This window comes from Rhineura floridana, chromosome 9 (assembly GCF_030035675.1).
Source record: "Rhineura floridana isolate rRhiFlo1 chromosome 9, rRhiFlo1.hap2, whole genome shotgun sequence".
NCBI classification, from domain to species: domain Eukaryota; kingdom Metazoa; phylum Chordata; class Lepidosauria; order Squamata; family Rhineuridae; genus Rhineura; species Rhineura floridana.
In genome coordinates this window covers 88,271,782-88,291,336 of record NC_084488.1, presented here as the reverse complement: position 1 = coordinate 88,291,336, position 19,555 = coordinate 88,271,782, and the positions used below count along the sequence as shown (strand labels likewise).

Sequence of the window (19,555 nt, the reverse complement as noted above, 5' to 3'; positions counted from 1 at the left end):
CTACAAGGGGCAACATTGAGAGTAAGGATGAGAAAGCTAACGTCACCCCTTGGACTGGATGTAAGAAAGAAAGCAGGCAAGTGGGGGCTGGCTGCAGGCAGACTGAGGTTGGCCCGATTTGCCATAACAGACCAGCCTCCACTGGTAGGATTACTTCTTTTGTCTCACATATCTGGTGAAGGTTTCTCAGGTTTGAAGGCTGGGAAAAGGTTCTGGAAAGAAGGTGTCATGGCATGCTGGTAGTTGATGGGACTGACAGAATTGGGGTTCACAGTATGGAGGAATGGGAGACTTTAACCTCCTGAATCAATTTCAGGACAGTCTACTGAAAATACACATCCAGCACCCCATACTGGAGCTGTGGAGGTCATCACAACCCCACTTAGCTTTACAGCAAAACCAGGTGAAGTCTTGACTGTGGAGAAGTCAAAGGCATCAAGTCAACCGGAACACCTCTCCCTTCTGTAGCCACTGAAATGGCTTTAACCTCACCAGCTGGAAGAGCTGAGGTGGATTTTTAAAGAAACCCTTATATCACTTCATGGTTTGGGTGTACACGTGGCTTGTGGGGATTGGATATACTCTGTGGGTCCATTCGCTCACTTAAAAAACAAAGAGCTACATGCATGTTCAGTTTGAATGGGGGGGGAAGGCCTTACTCTGAACAAGGGGGTAGGAGGCAACTGAGGCCAAGAGGGTGCGGAAAGGGTGTCCTCCCAGTCGTTTTGTGGTGGGGACTATGGGGCTTACTAACATGATCTCTGGTGGGAAGTGATGCCCAGAGCATGATTCAGAACCACACAGAGACCCAGACAAGCTCTTCCCAATTCCTCAATGTAAGGTTTTTTCATGGGGAGTATTGGGGTAGGGTGGAAGCTGGTAAGGAGGCAGGAGAACAGCAGGGGTGAGGAAGATGGGGTTGGTGATTGGGAAGGGCAGGGAAGGAACTTGTAAGTGTTCAAAAGGAACACTTGGGGGAAAGTATATATATATATATATATATATATCAGCCTTTCCCAACCAGTGTGCCTCCAGATGTTGTTGGACCACAACTCCCATCAGCCTCAGCCAGCATTGCCAATGGTCAGGAAAGATGGGAATTGTGGCCCAACAACATCTGGAGGCACACTGGTTGGGAAAGGCTGATATATATAATTGAATTATATATATATATATATAAAAATGAAAACCCTACATAAACGTAAATGTACTGTCTTCAAGTAGATCCCGACTTATGGCAACCCTATGAATAGGGTTTTCACGGTAAGTGGTATTCAGAGGGGGTTTACCATTGCCTTCCTCTGAGGCTGAGAGGCAGTGACTGGCCCAAGGTCACCCAGTGAACTTCATGGCTGTGTGGGGATTCGAACCCTGGTCTCCCAGGTTGTAGTCCAACACTCTAACCCAGCCTTTCCCAACCAGTGTGCCTCCAGATGTTGTTGGACCACAACTCCCATCAGCCTCAGCCAGCATTGCCAATGGTCAGGAAAGATGGGAACTGTGGTCCAACAACATCTGGAGGCACACTGGTTGGGAAAGGCTGCTCTAACCACTAAGCAACACTGGCTCTCTCTCTCTCTCTCTCTATTTAGCACAGAATCTGAACACTCAAAAATCCCAATTATTTTTCAGAATGAGTTTGGGGTGGGGTAACATGCCCTTAAATTGCGATGACTTTGCATTAGCACATTTACAGTCACTTCTCCCTACAAGGCACACCCCCAATAACCTCCAGATAAGCAAGACACAGACCTGCTTTCCTGGGGTCGGGGGAGGTTCATTCTCTCCTCCGAATCCAAGGTTTGCTTATGGAGGTTTTGGAGAGAGAAGTTAATATTCGTCCTCATCTAGAATCACCTCACTTTTTTTTTCCGGACGCAGCAGCACCATCTACAAAAGAAAAGGGCTGCAATGCCTATCCAATCAAAAACAGTTAAACATTAATATTTGCTTCTCGTCACTTTAGGCAGATGAACTGAGCATAACAAAGCTAGTTCGGTTAGGAGCAGGGCTTAAAAACACACATACTCTGGCTAGGCACCTGTGCTATATTTTTGGGTGCTCATAAACATTTCTGAGTGCTGGTAACATTCTAAGTACATAGGTTTCAACACAGAAGCTTGCTAAGTTTTGCTTAATTGTGCCACTACCCCAGTGATATCTCATAACATGCTACTTAGGATGAAGATAGGGTAGGTATGTCCATAATCCACTGAATTTTCCAAATTCATGTGTTGATGGTTGGTTTCAGAATCAAGACCCATATTTAATCCAGCTAGGGATTAATTTTTACCATATGTTTGTATGGTGCTAGTGCTGTCTAGATCAGGCTGCATGGCCCAGTAGTAGGTATTGAGCTATCCACTGAAGACCAATGCTTAGGATCAGGCCCCAAACAGAAGGACAGGGATCCTGTACCTTACATAACTAGGTGCCAAGTGATGCAGTTCTTTGTTTCTGCATGTATGTGTATGTTTAATGAACGAAGACACTTGGGTCACATCCGCACCATCCCCCCAAAGACTCCCGAGAACTGCAATTTGTTAAGGGTGCTGGGAATTGTAGCTCTGTGAGGGGTAAACTACAGCTTACACGATTCTTCGGTGGAAGGCGTGTACTTTAAATATATCGTGCGGATGTGACCAAGGTCCTGTGGCACCTAGTTAACTACTCATGCATCTGGCAAAGCTCTTCTATGAAAACACATACTAGAAATAAATCAGAGGGACAGCTATGTTACTCTATCATATAAATATACATAAACAAAGCAAATCTTGCGGGACTTTAAGGACTATGAGATTTATTGTGGCATAAGCTTTCATGGACTAGTGTCAATTAGTCCACAAAGGTTTAGGTCACAGTGAAACAGTGAAAGCTCCCATAAGACTCGTACAGCACACAAGAAGAACCCTGCCATATCAGTTTAATGTCCATCTCTAATCTAGCATTCTGGTAACATCCATCTAGCTCAGCATCTGACTGAATGCCTTTGGGAAGCCCACAAACAGATATTGAAAAGGCTTCACTGCTGCCCCCTAGCAATGGGTACAATGGGGCACTGCCTGATCCTATGCTTGGAATTTACGCCTAAGGAAAAATGGAACTGTATCCTCCATGTCTATTCTTTTGCAATGAACAAACATTACTATCGTTATGGAATGTTCCTTATTGTATTGGCTATTATATCAAATTGACAACCTGAGTTTACTGAGACAACCTTTTGCACTTCGGCAAATTCTGAATAGTAACCCCAATAAAAACTTTAAGAGAACCAATGGGCAACGTTCAATTGTCACTACATGAGGTTTATGAAATTGTTTTTTGTCTACTACACACCATATTAACACTGTACAGTGTTAATTGTATAGATTATGTTTTCTTTAATCAATGCTGCTAGTCAATTGAATAAAACACAAGGTCTTTTTCTCTAGAATTATATGGAGAGGCATGTGTTTCCAACGTCTTCCTGGGATTGAGATATGGATTACTGTTTACATGCCACGCAAGTAACTATCCGCTCATATTTGGTCAATTTGTTTTAAACTGATTTTAATAATGCATTTTATATTGTTGCAACCAGACTACTGGTGAGGTGGTGGTGGTAATAATGATGATGATGATGATGATGTTGGTGGGATAGGGGAACTGGTAGAAGTCTAACAATACTGAGTTATTCTGCCATTGTAAACCATCCACAGCTGATAAAAGGAAACATTTAGATCAGGAGTAGGGAACCTGTGACCCCACCCCGAATGTTACTGGGACTCCATCTCCCATCAGAAGCCCAAGCCAGCATGGCCAATGGGCATGGATGATGCGAGTTGTAGTCCAAAAACACCTAGAGGGCCACAGGCTCCTTACCTCTGATTTCAGTAGTTTGCTTCATGGATGTATTTTAAAATAGTGCTTTATATAGGAACGTCTCCCTTCTTATTGACTTTTTTTCTAACACATATACAAAAAAATAAGGGGTGTATGTAAAATGTTGCCCATAAAACAGAAGTTGCTAAAATCTGTGACTAAGTGGAGTTAACTATAGAATCTCAACAGAAGTAGAGCTTTAGAAGCACAAATGATATGCCACTCTGATCTAGCACATAAGCTTCCAGGTTATTGGTCTTGGCAAGCCCAATGAAATGAATGGGAGTTGGGCAAGAGCACCACCATAATAGTTTTGTATGTACTGTAGTGCTCTTGTGCCACTCCCATGCACAGGAGAATTTTCTAGCACCTTAAGCAAACAGGGAGGTTTATACATTTCATACATTTTTCTACTTAAATTCAAGATATGTGCATTCATATTTATATTATTTATGGGTGGTACTCAATGCTAGTCCTGCTCAGAGGAGATCCACTGAAGTTAACAGACATGACCAACTTAGGTTTATTTCAGTGGTCTACTCATTAGTAGGATTTAGTTGAATTTAGTTGAATTCAACCCTATATATTAAAACCTATATATACCAACTTAGATTTTACATTAACAATGGCCAACTCTGAGGCCTATCATAGTAATTAGGTTCTACACATAAAAATAAACTGAATTCATGTTCCTATTCATTTTGATAGGGCTTGCACAGGAGAACTTTCTTGAGGATTGCACCCACAATATGCAAAAGTGGGGAATGGGTATTTATGAATCTCATAAATTTCTCTAACACATTCTATTTATACTTAACACCAGTGTATGCCAATTTATGTTTCAGATCAGTAATAGCTACCATCTGGTTCTATCAGAGAAAGTGAATGATTTAATTTTACAGGATAGCCATTAATAAGTGGATGCTGCCATTGCTCTCTCTTTGGACAATTCTGAACTATGTGCTTAAACTATTTAATTTTCACTCCTATTTATATAGCTGTTAGCTATAGGGCGGTTTAGAAATGTAACTAACTAACTAACTAAATAAATAAATAAATAAATCTATTATTTGATCTATATCCTGCCCTTCCTCCCAGCAGGAAACTATTTCTGTAATGCAACTAGGCATCTGTAAAGAGCAGATTACCAGCCCTCTCACCAATCAACAATTCCCGGGAATCTTGGGAGACTTAAAGCTCACACATTTCTACTATAGATCTGCCGTTACACCTCTGGCTATCCTCCCTTCTGCACTAGAAACCTTCAGCTATTCAGGATTATGACTCCATAACATGAAGCTATAGTAATCCGATGTGCCCTCTATTAGCATAATTGCAATTTTATACCAGTCTGGTGATTTATTGTAAAAGAATAGCAAGTTATGAGTGTCAGAAACAGATACATAATACCCAAGCAGATCAAATAATTTACTTGCTCTTGCTTTCTCCCCACTTATCTTTCTTCCTGCCACTTGGGATACCTAGACCAACATTACTCTTCCCCCCGACAGGGCCATCTACACGAAATGTCTTTTGGAAGGATCCCAAGAGCCTGAGGGAGGCAGGCAACGGCCACCTCAGAGACCTGGACTATTTCTTCCCCACACAGGGCCAACTATCACCACCAGCTGTTCTGTGGGAAGGATCCTTATGTCTTTGGATTTGATATTTTTACTGCGATTTTACTAATGTGTTGATGTTATGTGTAAGACACCTTGGAAGGATTTGTACCCTTAAAGGTAGGATATGTATAAACAAGCAAACAAACACAACTCATGCAGCACATAAAATAGCAAGCACTGCCCCCCTACAAGGCAGGAATGACTTTTTTGGGGGGGGCAAACAGGGTACTATGGGTTATAATCTCCGACCTATGGCACAATCTACCAAGATATTCGCCTGTGCCATGTCCTTGGAAATGAATGGAAGCACGATCACAGGGTTGTTGTGAGGATAAAACAGCAGGGAGATAACCATCCCTAGTTGGAGATTTACACCAACTTTTCCTCCTTGTGGAAAAGGTGTGCTACAAATGCAATAATAAATAAGGGCACCTTAGTGCTACCATTCATTTAAAAGGGCTTGCCTGAGTAAACACCTTGGAGGAGTGTCCTTGATCTGTACTACTTTTAACTAAAAATAAATAAATAACTAAAAGATTTCTTTTCTGCTTTTCAAAAGAAAAAATCTTCCCAAAGTGGCTCACAATCATATACCCAAATTTAAAAATACAAGAAATGCCTAGAGAACCTGCTGAATATGAAGAGAAGACAAGATCACTGGTTCTGCATCAACATTAACATTCTTCAATTCCCTGCTGATCTGTCCAGAAAACACTGCCTCACAAGAGATTCCTTCTTTTAGTCTCCACCCAAACAAATGCAATGAAATTCAAATTTATCCAACTTTGCAGGTAAAACGGTTTCCTAAGCAAGCTCTCTTCTTCACAAATTGGCTTAGTTTCATCAAACAATGTCAACACAGAAGGATCCAACCATGAAATTGCAAGTTTCAGGCCAAGTCTAAATATTGTGTTTCCACACTATTACTACAACTAGGAGTGGAGATGGGGTGAATCAAGCAAACTGTCTGCATCTCGCAACTTACATAAAAGAGAGAAAGGGGTGCACTGGGAGGACCCAGATTCATGCAAGTGATTCTGTGAAATTGTAATTTTCTTGGCCTTTGTTGCTGAATTGATGGAAAGAAACACCATATGAACAAACAAAGATGAGTAGGTAGAGTATGATCAGAATCCTCAGGAGACACAGGCAGCAGGAGCGGCCGCTGGGACACAACAAAGATGGTGACTGGTAAGATGAAGAAGCAATGAGAGGAGGATGGTAGAACATGACACCTCCATGTCACCTTCCTTTCTGAGAGCTGTATGTAGGGCATGAAGATGTGAGGGGAGGAAAAAGAAAAAAAGCCAAAACAAAACTGATAATATAATCACACGCAAAAAATGAACATCTCTGAACATAGCAACACTAACAAAAACTCTTTATGGAAAAAGAGATTCACTCAAAAGATTAAAGACATACTATTCACCACAATGGGTCTCTGTTCAGATGCCAGTAGAGAAGAAAGTATCTCCTACAGCAGTATGCACTCTTTAAACAGATAATAGTTCTCAAGAAAGTAGTCTGTGGACCTATGTCAGTTTGTTCGTAACATTCTGGTCCCGCTACAATTAATGCAGATCAGTAAAAACATTTAATATAAAACATGGATTATATTTATAAGGCATCTGCTGTGTTGATAAATGTGATTCACAAACTAATGAAGCAGTTCTACAGAATTCAATAAAATTAATCCAGATTATGTTATTTATGTGTCTGGCCATTACTTTAAACTTTATTTTAAAAGACACACATATGTTCTTCATATCTTAAACACTGCCACACAAGTATTGGACTTGGTATCTTGCACCGTCAGGTATCTAGTGGATTTATGGAGCATAATGCTATCAATAGTTACTAGCCATGATGGTTATGTTCTATCTTCACTGCTGGAGGCAGGATGCCTCTGAATACCAGCTGCTAGGAATAACAAGTGGGGAAGAGTGCTCTTGCACTCAGGTCCTGCTTCTGAACTTCCCAAGGATCTGGTTGGTCACTGTAAGGACATGATGCAGGACCGGATGGGCCTTTAGTCTGATGCAGCTGGACACTTCATATGTTCTTAGATTAGTGAAGAATTTGACCTCCCAAGAATCCCACCCTTCACCTGGTCTGTGAAATCTCAAGACACTTGGCACTTAAGAGCCAAGAGAGCTGGCATCTGGCAGACATCCCTGGGAAAGAATTCCATAACTGGCATGGCATCATAAACCTGTGTTTGGGGGTTGTCCCATGTTGCAAGTGGAAACTTACATGCTTGAATGTTCCTTCTTCAATAGCTAGCCATTCTACCTGAGGCTATTGAAGAGTGTGCAAGTGGCTCCTTGAGTCATAACATCCTTCATAGGAGCCTGGAAAGTGTGAGTTCCCAGACTATTTAAGGGTCAGCCATTCCACCTAAGACAGCTAAAGAAAACAGGCTCTTGAATATAGTAACAGCAGTGTTGCTGTTTCTGACCAAAAGCATATCTAGTCTAGCATTCTCTTCTCACATTGGCTATTAAAATGTTCTCTCCTGCTGTTGTCCTCCAGTAATCAGCAATAGGGAAATAGGTCACCATCTATGGAATGATCTCCCTAGGGAGATTCACCTGGTGCCCACACTGACATTTTTTTTGGCACCAGGTGAAGACACTTTTCTTCTCACAGGCATTTGTGTGTTAATTTCTTCTGTGCAGCAGTTGGTAATGTATCCCCCTCCTTTGGGGGCTATAGACGTATGTTAGGGGGCAAAAGAATTGTTTTTATGGTTTGATAACCTCACACTGAGCTCTGCTTTCAATTGTCTTGTTTCATATGTGTACTGTATATTTTACTATTATTTTTAAGTCATGTTGAGTGTGTAAAGTGACTAATATGTTTAATTAAGTAACAGTTACAATAATATCCAGAGGCATACTGCCTCTGATGCTAAAGACAGCATACACCCATCATGACTAGTAGCCATTGATAGCCTTATCCTTTAGGAATTTGTCTAATCTAATCCCCCTTCAAAGCTGTCCAAAAGTGGTGATATTAACTCACATTACTTAATGCAAGAGTAATATGTGCATCCGGTATTATTACTGTACGTGGCTTTGAGAGTTTATATGGCTTAAGAAGTTTTATAATGTTATATACCAATAATTCCTTACCAATAGAAAACTAGACATCAGGAAGAAAGGTTCCTATCTAATTCTGTGATCAAGGACACAGCTAGCCCTGCCATGTGTCATGATGAAGTAACCTACTTCAATCTGAATGGTGCAAGTTTTTTAAAAAAGGTTTCGCCTTAGCAGGAGAGCTCCATTTTTGGCTTGGCTTTAAGTGGCAAAACTTCCTGGACCCAAACTGCTCAGGGAATTCTTTCCTATGGAAGAACCTTCAAAGCATGCAATCCTCCATCTATAGCCTGAAGTGGTTCAGTCCACAAACAGGTTTACTGCTTCCACCTGTGGTCCATGAGAAGAAGGCCTAAAAATTCAAGAATACCTTCTTTACTTCATGGAGATTCATTCTTTATTTCTGGCTGTTCTGACAAGGTATAGTAAAATACAAAATGTAATGGAGAGCCCTGGAGAGCCTTAATTTGTTGGTGACCAGATCATCATTATTTGAGAATGGAAATAAAATAATAATCAACAAAAGCATCACATTTTACCTTTAACTGTACCTCAAGCCCTTGCCTTTAATTACTCTACTTGGCATATTAATAACTGTTTGTCATCAACAGTCACACACATGCTTTTAGTGGCCCAGTATGGGCATTACAGTAAGCTGTAGTTAATGATTTATTGAACACCGATATCGCTCCTGCTTTGCTCCTGAGCAACAAAGAACAGTCCCTGGAGTTACATCCAAACTGGAGAACATGGTTTATTTTGCTGTCAAACCAACAATGATTGATAAGACAAGAACAGGCTTTTAATGTGAAAGGGCAGAAACAACTGGTTCAACCAGATACTGAAATTTAGTAGAGCCTCTTCGAGAACACTGTTAGCTGTGTACTATGCACATCTCAGGGACCTGGAACCTAGTTTTTCAGAGACTGAAGGTATATACTTTCAAGCTAATTACTGGAACTAATGGCTTTAGTGCGTATGAGATATTTTGATTCATAAGAAAATCTCCACATGCTTGAGGTAGTCAACATGGTGCTGACTATCATAATCTATGATGAACTTTTATCATGTTGTCTGGGGCTGATGGGAATTGGAGTTCAACATATGGAGGGCACCATGAACAAGAAGGTGAAGATATTTCTGTTTTCCCAGGCATTTGTAATGTCTTAGTCTACTCTGTGTTTTAGCTGCTGCTAGTGATGGACAAAGTGTGTGTGGCATAGCGGTTAGAGTACTGGACTGGGATCAGGGAGACCAGGGTTCAAATCCTCACTCCGCCATGAAGCTCACTGGCTAACCTTGGACCAGTCACAGTCTCTCAGCCTAACCTACCTCACAGGGTTGTTGTGATGATAAAAATGTGGGGCGAGGAGAACCATGTACCTTGAACTCCTTGCAGGAAAGATGGGATATAAATGTCATAATAAATAAATAAATACGTAAATCAATTTTTGTTTCTGTCAGTTTCTCATTTTACCAATGTTAAGTTCAGTTCTCTACACTTTCACATCAGTTGACCAATTTTGTTTTTTAAAAAGTCCTCATGAAAATTCATCAGCATTTTAGTGTGAATTTCTCCTCATATTCATGTCTGTGCGCAATTTTGCATGCTATACATATTTTTGCAAAGCAACTTCCCCCAATATAATGCATTTTTGTATGTTATTTTCACTAATATAAGCATTTTCCTGCACTACAGTATATGCATGTTTGTGCACATTACCTGGCTGGAGAACTGCACTAAAAAAAATCAGAAAAGTGCAAATTGGAAAGATGGTTGTGTTTCAGTTCTTGTGTTGCTTCGGAAAGTGCAGATTTGGGAGGTTCACTTTTAAATGCAAACTGAAACAAATTGCTCCCCCATCTCTAGCTGCTGTCTCATATTATTTCTCAAGGCTGTGGTTTTAGTGCACATATTATATGTTTTATGCTGTTCCCTGCTCTGGAATCTATTGAATGAAGGCTGTATGTATATGATGGAAGACCAAATCATATTTGGAAGAAATGGATATAGTTATGGTGCAGGAAGACACAGAATTCTACAAGCGCTACCAATTATATCAGAAATATATTTGCTCGTCCTCAAAAAGCAGCGAAGATAAAGATTAAGACTTCCCATATTAATTCTATTTATTTGAATATCATATTTAAATCTGAAGTACCTGCAAAACAGGTACTTCCTTGTACATAATGATGAGTTCTACTGCATCACATTCTTACTGAAAGCCTTATCAAAATAAGATACAGCAAGCATCTGAAAAAGCAGTTCTTTACAAAACAATTTGTGCTATAGTACTCAATGAAATTCATTTCACATTATAAAATAGTGTTTCATATCCATTAAGCTATTTAAAAAGATCCCATTATTTTATAACGTTAGGATTTCACAGAGTTTTCTAACAAGCATTAATAAGGTGATCCCCCCCAAAAGTCTATTATTAAGCTGCCTGTTTACTGACTGCCAATCAGCACTCCATGAAAAATCTTGTACTAAAGCTCAAACTACTCGTGACAATCAACTTTGTGATGAGTCCCTTTTCTCCCCCCCCCCAATGTAAAACAATGGCGGAGTCTGTAAAGGATAATACAAAAGGACGCTTACCTCTTCCCTTTCCTGCCATTTGTCTAAACAGGCAACCTTAACCTGTCCCCCAGTTGTGGGGAAGGAACTGGGCGCAGGGAGGGAGGTATTTGAACTTTGAATTTAACATGTAGTAAAATCTTGTTCCACATCTTAAATTACTAATTTACTGAAACAGGAGCAAAATAATTTTACAAAACGGAACTTAGGGCACAAATAACTTCTAAGACTTATTGAAAGTTAAGTCATGTCAAGGGAACGATGAAGCAGCTTTGTTGAAGCTAAGCAGGCTTGTATTTGGTCAGTGCCTGGGTGGGAGACTAGCTGGCAGCCTTATGTACACATCATTGACTGAAGAAAATGAGGATACACTCACACACACACAGAAAATTATTTATTTTAATTAGAAAGACTGAAGTACCTGTCCTTAGGGACCTCCCAAGGGCTTAACTTTGGATGGATCATGCCCTTAGAATATCCTTCCCAAGCTAGTTCTCTCCAGATGTGTTGGACTATAAATCCCATCAGTCCTAGCCAGCACAGCTGGGCTTGATGGGAGGTGTAGTCCAAAATATCTGGAGGGCACCAGCTGGGGGAAGGTGGTCTTAGAAGATTTTAGAGGATGTTAAAGTAATAGGAGAAAGTGGGAAAATATAAAAGAAGAACAAAAATTTGGCTAGGAAACAAAAAACACTGGCATCTGAACAGACGTTACTTATAAAAATGTTGTTTAGAACAAACTGCAGTGAAGAGCCATGTTTGAAACAGAAGAGTGAAAAATCCATTATTTAATGATAAATACATTAGCTTACAATTTATCAATACTGTAGATTTCTCCAATTTTACTCTCCACTGAACAGAGGCCCAGTTCAAACAATACTCTTCACCCATGCGTGTGGACCCAGATCATGCGACTGATCACCATATTTTGCCCAGGTTATTGCTCATGCTGTTCAGGCCCATGAACACTGAATTTCATCAGTGAATGCCCTATTTCAGTACAACATCCCATGTGTGGATGACCCGTGTGGTGCTGAGGGCAGGATGGGGGCTGAGGAAAGAAGATACACCCTTGCCTCCCTCTTCAACAAAGGAAAATCACCCTTTGAATCAGACCATGGTCTTAATTTCTACATGAGCTCTATGATGGTATTACAGTAAATGAACATATGATACTGTGAATCTGGAACAAAATATGGTATTGAAGATATTAAAAAGCATAGGGTTATTAGGCTGCTTTTTAATATCTTCAATAATATATTTTGTTCCAGATCCACAGGGGATTTTGTTTTAATATAGTTCCGCTCGCATTTCTGTAGCAATGCACACCACAAAGTGGCTGAGGTGAAAGCCAGCGCAAGGAGGCAGAGTTAGCACTGTGCAAGAACTGGAAGCAGCAGAGTAAGTCCCGACAACTCTAGTACAGAGTACATGGGTAGCCAGTGTGGTGTAAAGGCAAGAATTAGGACTGGGGATGAGGGGTGGGTTAAAAGTCCCTCTCAGCTATGAAGCTCACTGGGGTGAACTAGGCCCAGTCAGCATCTCTTAGCCTAATCTACCTCACACGTGTGAGGTAACCATGTGTGTTGCCTTGAGTCCTGTGGGAAAGGCAGGATATAAATGTAATAAATCATAAAATTAGTTCTCTCTACAACCTTCAGCCTGGGCACCCTATGAATGTCATTCAGTAAATGGAAGATTTGATATCCAGTCTCCTATACCCTGAGGAGCACCGATGGTAAGACTATGCTGCCACTAGAGATGTGGAAGCCTGGAAACCCTCATGGAAAGAAAACAAAAAAACACCCCCCCCCAAATTTTTCAATTTCCCTCCCCAGGCCTTCACATTCCAAGCTGATACTGACAGCTACTACCCTGAGATTATAAACAAATTCTATACTTAATACTTGAAACAAATACAATGAAATACCTTTCACATCCTCATCTTCAATGGTAGTGTTGGTACTCTCTGTTGATTCCTGTTGAGAAGTATAAGAGAAATTCATTGACTGATCTATTACTCTTAACTTCTTTGTATTTACAATTGCCGTTGTACATATCATGCAAATCCGAGAGGCAGACCACATGACTGCAAGACTCAAACAAATAATCACAGAGAATGACTGCTTCTACCTCAAGCCAAATGTCAAGATGTCCCATCCAGTTTGGAAAGGAACTTTTAAAGACATGTTTCCTGTTGACCCATTTTGAACTCCACAGGAATGTAAAGAAAGTACAACTGTGAAAAATGGGCTGGTTTTCTTAAAACTCTTTGATACTTTTTAGACATAGAATGGTGAATTACATTAAGCTGACCATCAGAACTAGCCATTTTGCAAACAGGAAGTGTAGACATATGCCCTGAATCAATGTACCACTTGATATTTAGAGTTTATTAATTACATCCAGAAATGGAAATGCTCCCACTTTTAAAAAAAGATATAATCCAATCTGAGGATTAATATTAATACTGCCAGGATCCAAAGAACTAGGGAACCAGAAGGTCTATGTGCTTGAGGGGCTTTGACCTTGTGTTCCTCAAATAGTAGCAGTTCCTCTCCCCCCACTCCCAATGGCAAAGCACTTTTGAAACTGAGGGGAGTTTCCAAGGCAGCTGAAGGTATGGCATGGTAGTCTCTTGTTCAGAGCAAAAAACAAAAACCAGCAGACCACACCAAAGACTTCACTCCATATTCCCAATAATTGCACTGGCTGCCCATTAACTATTGAACCAAGTTCAAGGTTCTGATTTTGGTGTACAAAGCCCTGTACAGCTTGGGACCAGGACACCTGAAAGATCATCTTACCCCTTAAATACCCAGTCGATCAATGTGCTCCGCAGGTGAGGGCCTCCTGCAGATACCATCTTATCAGGAGGTCTGTTCCACACAACATAGGAATCGGACCTTTAGTGTTCTGGCATCTACCCTTTGGAACTCCCTCCCCTTAAAAATTAGACAGGCACCATCTCTTTTATCTTTTCAACGCCTACTGAAGACCTTCCTCTTTCAACAAGCCTTTTAAGTTGACACCTTATCCCAGTCTCTGCGTTGGAATTGCTTTTTAAGATGATTTCAAAGGTTTTTTTTTAAAAAAGATATTTTAAAAGATCTTTTTAATATGTTTTTAAATATTTTTGTTTTAATATATTTTAAAGCCTGTTTTTTAAGATGTTTTACAGTGTTTTTAGTGTTTTTGTTTGCCACCCTAGGCTCCTACTGGGAGGATTATTATTATTATTAATAATAAAATAGTACAGTTAAAGTTATAGGGGGCCAGATCTAAGGTCTGGGACCATGTGATGCAGCCATCTTGCTGACGCTAAACAAGCCTAAGCCTGGTCAATATCTGGATGGGAGACCTCTCAGTGACCCCTCTGTACGTTGCCTTTACCATTATTGAAGGAAACAGGTTGTAAATGCAATAAATAAAATAAAAATGAACATTGCTCTTTGGATCCCAGCCGGTTCCCCTTTTTAAAATATTTTTTTTTCAAAATGAAAGTAAATTATTAGGGAGGCTTTAACACAGATTGTGGTTTCCTAGGTTTTTTGTTTTGTTTGGCAGATATATTGTTCCAGTTTATAATTATTTGTTCATCAGACAGCTGTTTTTAAACTCACCACAGTATCAAAAAGGCAAGCATCTCTGATGGCTGTCAGTTCTATGCATCACAAATCATCATCATAATCTACACGCTTAAAAGGACACTGTCAAAGATAGCCAAAAGTTTAATCTCTCCCCCTGCTTTAAAACAAGTTGCAAAGTGGGGGGAGGACAAAAGAAGCAGTAAGACACCTCTTCATTCATGAATTAAGGACAATGCTGACAATGAATCAAGTGCAGGTTTGTAAACTGGCCTAACCACCTGGAGCAAGTAAATTTATCTCCAGGTAAAAAGAAAGGACTAAAATACTAATGAGTGGGGAAGGCTACTGAACAATTTTATGAGCCAGTAATTTCTGTGGGCTTTATTTGAAAGCCTGGTTTTGGACATTTCATGGCTTGTTATAAATGAACGTGACATGAATCCCAACAGACCTTGACAGTGCTCTTTCATTTTTTTACAAGTCTAAATCAAATGAAAGTTTCCAAACAGCCTAATGCAATGTTGACAACTAAAAGACAAGATGAATGCTCACCAATGAATATATCAACAAGCACCACCCCACCCCAAACATCTGCCTACCACTCAAAATAAACCATCATGCTCTGTCTGGTGTTAGAATGCTCACATGGCATGAACACAGATGTATCATGCTTCAGAGGTTATGCAACACACTCTTAACATGGTTTACAAAATCCTCATACAAGCACAAAACATTCCATGCATCACCTCACAAACTGACTCCATGGCAACGTTCATGTCTTCCACCATGCTAAAAAGCTTCTCCCCCTCCCTCTGCTTTTTTGGTATATGATGCACCTTAACAACAATTTTTCCTACAAGTGATTTATTCCTCCATGTTGAGGTTCATTTTAGTTTGGGGGGAGGTTGCCCCAGTGAAGAAAACACACTTATATCAATTTTCTTGAATTACATAGAACAAGTAGACATAGTCACGCCAAAGAGCTATTGATTGTTTTGTGTGTTCCCCCCCCCCTTTTTGCATACAAGTGAATATTTGATGTTGGTGAATGTAGGCTGTAGACTGCATATTAAAGCACAATATGAAAGGCAAATTATAGTTCATGAGCACGCAGTAGCAAGGCAAATATCACAATTCACCTTGTGTATATATAATATATACCAGAGACTGTAAAATAAATAAATATGAAAATGAACTGGAGATATAAATACAGTAAACTGCGATACTTGCTTGAGGAAAGCCCTGTAATGTTAACTACAAGTACTATTCACACAACACAGGGTAGCTATAAGTATATTAACGAAATCCAACAAGAATAGTAATGTCCAAGCACACAGTGACATTTTTTAAATTAGTGAATTATGAGAAACCAATTATGGTATTCCCTATTCCAGGGATAGACAACTTGTTCACCACCACTGAAAGCTATGCTAGAAATTTGGTTGGCAATCATTTTTTCACTTTTTCTGCAGCAATGACAAAAGGTTAGAAAATGGCTTCCTCCCTCCCCCCTCAAATGAAAGCTGCTAATTCTAACACTGCTATGAAGGCTGCAGCTCAACTGTTGCTTAGCCCATTTCCAAGGCCATGCAAGGAAAAGAAAAAAATTATACACAATTCAATCTAATAAATACAGCCATTATAAACAGCAGACGAAAGAAAACGAGTGACCCCCTCTCCAAAAGCAGTAAAATAATACACATGAAATCCAAAGAACATCTTTGTCACCCTAGATCCGAGCACCTGGATGTTCTGAAACAAATCTGAAGTTCAATGAAGAAGTAATTGCACAAAACAGGGGTGGAAAGTTTCAGGTCAATGGGCCACTAAGTTCCCTTTTCCCTTCTACTGGTCCTACTGCAGTATTATAGATCATGTTGCTTTTGGCCTGACTCCAAATATTCCCTGCCCCCATTGGGCCACATCAGCTAGACAGAGAGACCTGGCTCCAGGGACATCCCAAGAAGGTAAAAACAGAATTGGACACAAGGCATAATGATTACTTACATTGCCAATAGCAGCCACATCCCTGGAACTGCTGTCCATGTATTGGAAAAGCTTATGAAGCTTTTATATTGTATATTTGTTTTAATGTTTTTGATTGCTGTAAACTGCCCAGAGAGCTTCGCCTATGGGGTGGTATACAAGTGCAATAAATAAATAAATAAATATGAAGAAGAATGAGGGGGGAGGGATACTTGAGCCTGTTCATAGATCACCTTTCTCCAACCTGGTACCCTCCAGATGTTTTGGACCACTATTTTCACTATTGGAAATTCTGGCAGGGGTGACTGAGTTGACCACAACACTGGAGGCCACAGAGTAGGAGAAGATTGTTATAGATATATGTATGGAAGATAGCTTGGTAAAATTCTTTACAAAGAGTGTGTGAGAGAGAACATATGCATTTGGTAGTGTGCATGTATACAAGTATGATTTGGGTGTAGCCCATTAATCATCACAGAATTTGCAACGTGCACCCAGACGCCCTTCCCAAAGAATCCCCACCGGTGTTATGCAATGATGAATGAACATGCTAAAAAACAGAAGATGGGACAAATCTCCAAATGTGCCTTCCTTGAACTTCAGTAAAATGTTGAATATGGAAAGCATTGACTACATTCTGCATCTGAGGGAAAACTTCTTTTTCCTCCACAACAACAGTAAGTTCCAGTTTAGAAGCCAGGGATGTACACCAAAGCACAGAACAGCTTCTACCTGACCACCTCTGGTGCAGTTCAGGATATTCAGAAACAGTGCAGAAAAGGGCTCTGCAGGTCTAGTTACAACAGTAACAGTCCTCTGCAGGCTTCACTAGACAAGTCAATAACAGGTACCTAATTTCCTAGCTAAGGCCTGCGTAATGAACACACTGTGGTTTGGAAAAACTGGATGGAATGTGGAATTTGAAAAGAGCAAAACAGTGTTGGTTCTTTTTGAATACCTTATTTCCATCTGGGTTGTGGATTACGGTAGTTTGGGGCTCCTGAGTGAGAATAAAATAAGAGAGAAAAAACAGTTCTCGGTAAATAGATTTCTCGTTAGTGAAAAGGAGAACGAGAAGAGCCAGATGACAAGTGGTAAGCACTGACAAGAGCTAAAGCAATGTTAGATGCTGCCAGAGGATGAAACTGGCAAGCCAGTGAGAAAGACCACCATATCTACTGTAGCAGCATGCAAATACCTTATTCATGATTAACACACATGCAGAGTTTTGAAGCTCTGGAGATCTAGAGGCACCAACTCTCACAAGGTCTCAAATCAAAAGCCGAACCACAGTTTGTCACTCCCCACCCAAAATTAGATTACAATTTCTACTGGACAACCCCCCCCCAGCAAACATGGTTAACTAGGTTAATTAATTTACTAAAGCACCACAAAATAGTCTATAAAGGGGCCAAAATGGGCTGAGCAGGTTCATGAAAAGACATGTGAGACCCTAAGCACAAAACAATCCAGGAAGTGATGAGAGTTATTGACAGTGTAAGAACCATTTCACAGCACAGAGATTAACACCAATGATGGAAAATACTGTCATTTAAGAGTCTAAAACCCTTCTTTCCACTTGCAAAAAATATAGGGTTTGTGGTACACAGGCACACATTTGGGAAATACCTGGTAGAAGAATCTATAAAGCCAGTATTTTTAGAGCACTTAACAATGACAATGTTAACTGCGAATGGTTCATGTTCAATGGGAATGTCATGTAACCGAGCTTATAAGTATCTTAAACTGGAAAAGGCCTTTGTTCAAACATGTTGTTTACCAAAACATGGAAGGTGGGAGGGATGCCACTGATGATCTGGTAATTGTCAATGGAAGGATGTTTAATTCTGAAGCTTTGCTGCATAGCCCCAGAGAAAAATTGGAACATAAGCAAGGGTTATGATATAAATAGCCTAACTCATTAGTTAAAAATTCCCTACAGAGTCTATTATGCAATAATGGCTTCCATGTATTAAAGGAGAGCTGTGGTATATAACCAGCCTTAGAGTTAGATGCCTCTTGATCTCAAGTAAGTGAAGTCTCACGAAGTCCTGATGTGTTTTATGAAAGAGTACAGAATGAGAAGCTGAATAAGGTCTACGTGGTTGTTGCCTAGCAATAATCTTGTTAGCTCTCCTTGCCTTTGACATTCATGTTACATTAAAAAAAGTAGGAAGAAAATTTTGTTTAAACTTTATTTATAAATACTGAAATACTCATCAGGCGAACAGCTAAGGGCAACACGAAAGCGCATTCACTTTCTGACACAACATGCAATGAAATTCAACTACAGCTACCAATGCTACTGCACAACTACATCCATTTTCCATGTCACATGGGCTAATTAGAAAAACAGTTTCGCAATGAACTGCCTCTTTTTTAAAAAAATGCAATCACCAATTCTCAAGAGAGGAAGAGCTTCAAACGTTTTGAAAGCAAACAAGGAGTACAGTAAGAGGAAGGGGAAATGGAGAGAAAACTCAGAAATGGACTCAAAAGCAAGTTAAAAGGAAAAAGTCAGGTATACCAGCGCTGGGGTAGGAATATTTTCTTTGGGGCTGGTTACCACGTTGGTTTTGTTGTTTATCTGTAGGTATGTAAAAAATAGAAACAAACAAGCCTTAGACCTCTCACAACAGATAAATCATATCTATATCTCCCTATATAGAATACCTATACAGAGATATAGATATGGAGATAAAGACTGACAGAGGTATGGATTTATAAAATCAAAAGCAACAACGAAAACATATTTGATAAGGAATGCTTTTCCCAATGCCGTTCAAAAATGCCCTAGGGGGTGCTGTATAGACA

At 40.0% G+C, this 19,555-nt stretch overlaps 1 protein-coding gene across 7 annotated transcripts in view; it reads right to left on the bottom strand.

Annotated features, from left to right (window-relative positions):
- The window catches only part of CAMK2D (calcium/calmodulin dependent protein kinase II delta), a 208,945-nt gene that overhangs the window by 16,068 nt on the left and 173,322 nt on the right, over nucleotides 1-19,555 (bottom strand). For 3 of the 7 annotated variants that reach the window (XM_061585327.1, XM_061585324.1, XM_061585323.1), the window contains 3 exons: nucleotides 19,269-19,328; nucleotides 17,700-17,741; nucleotides 13,096-13,144 (listed from right to left, as the gene is read on the bottom strand). In XM_061585327.1, the coding sequence (XP_061441311.1) occupies nucleotides 13,096-13,144; nucleotides 17,700-17,741; nucleotides 19,269-19,328 (151 nt within the window). The remainder of the gene's footprint in view (nucleotides 1-13,095; nucleotides 13,145-17,699; nucleotides 17,742-19,268; nucleotides 19,329-19,555) is intronic. The other 4 variants (XM_061585328.1, XM_061585325.1, XM_061585330.1 and 1 more) reach the window with 2 other exon arrangements.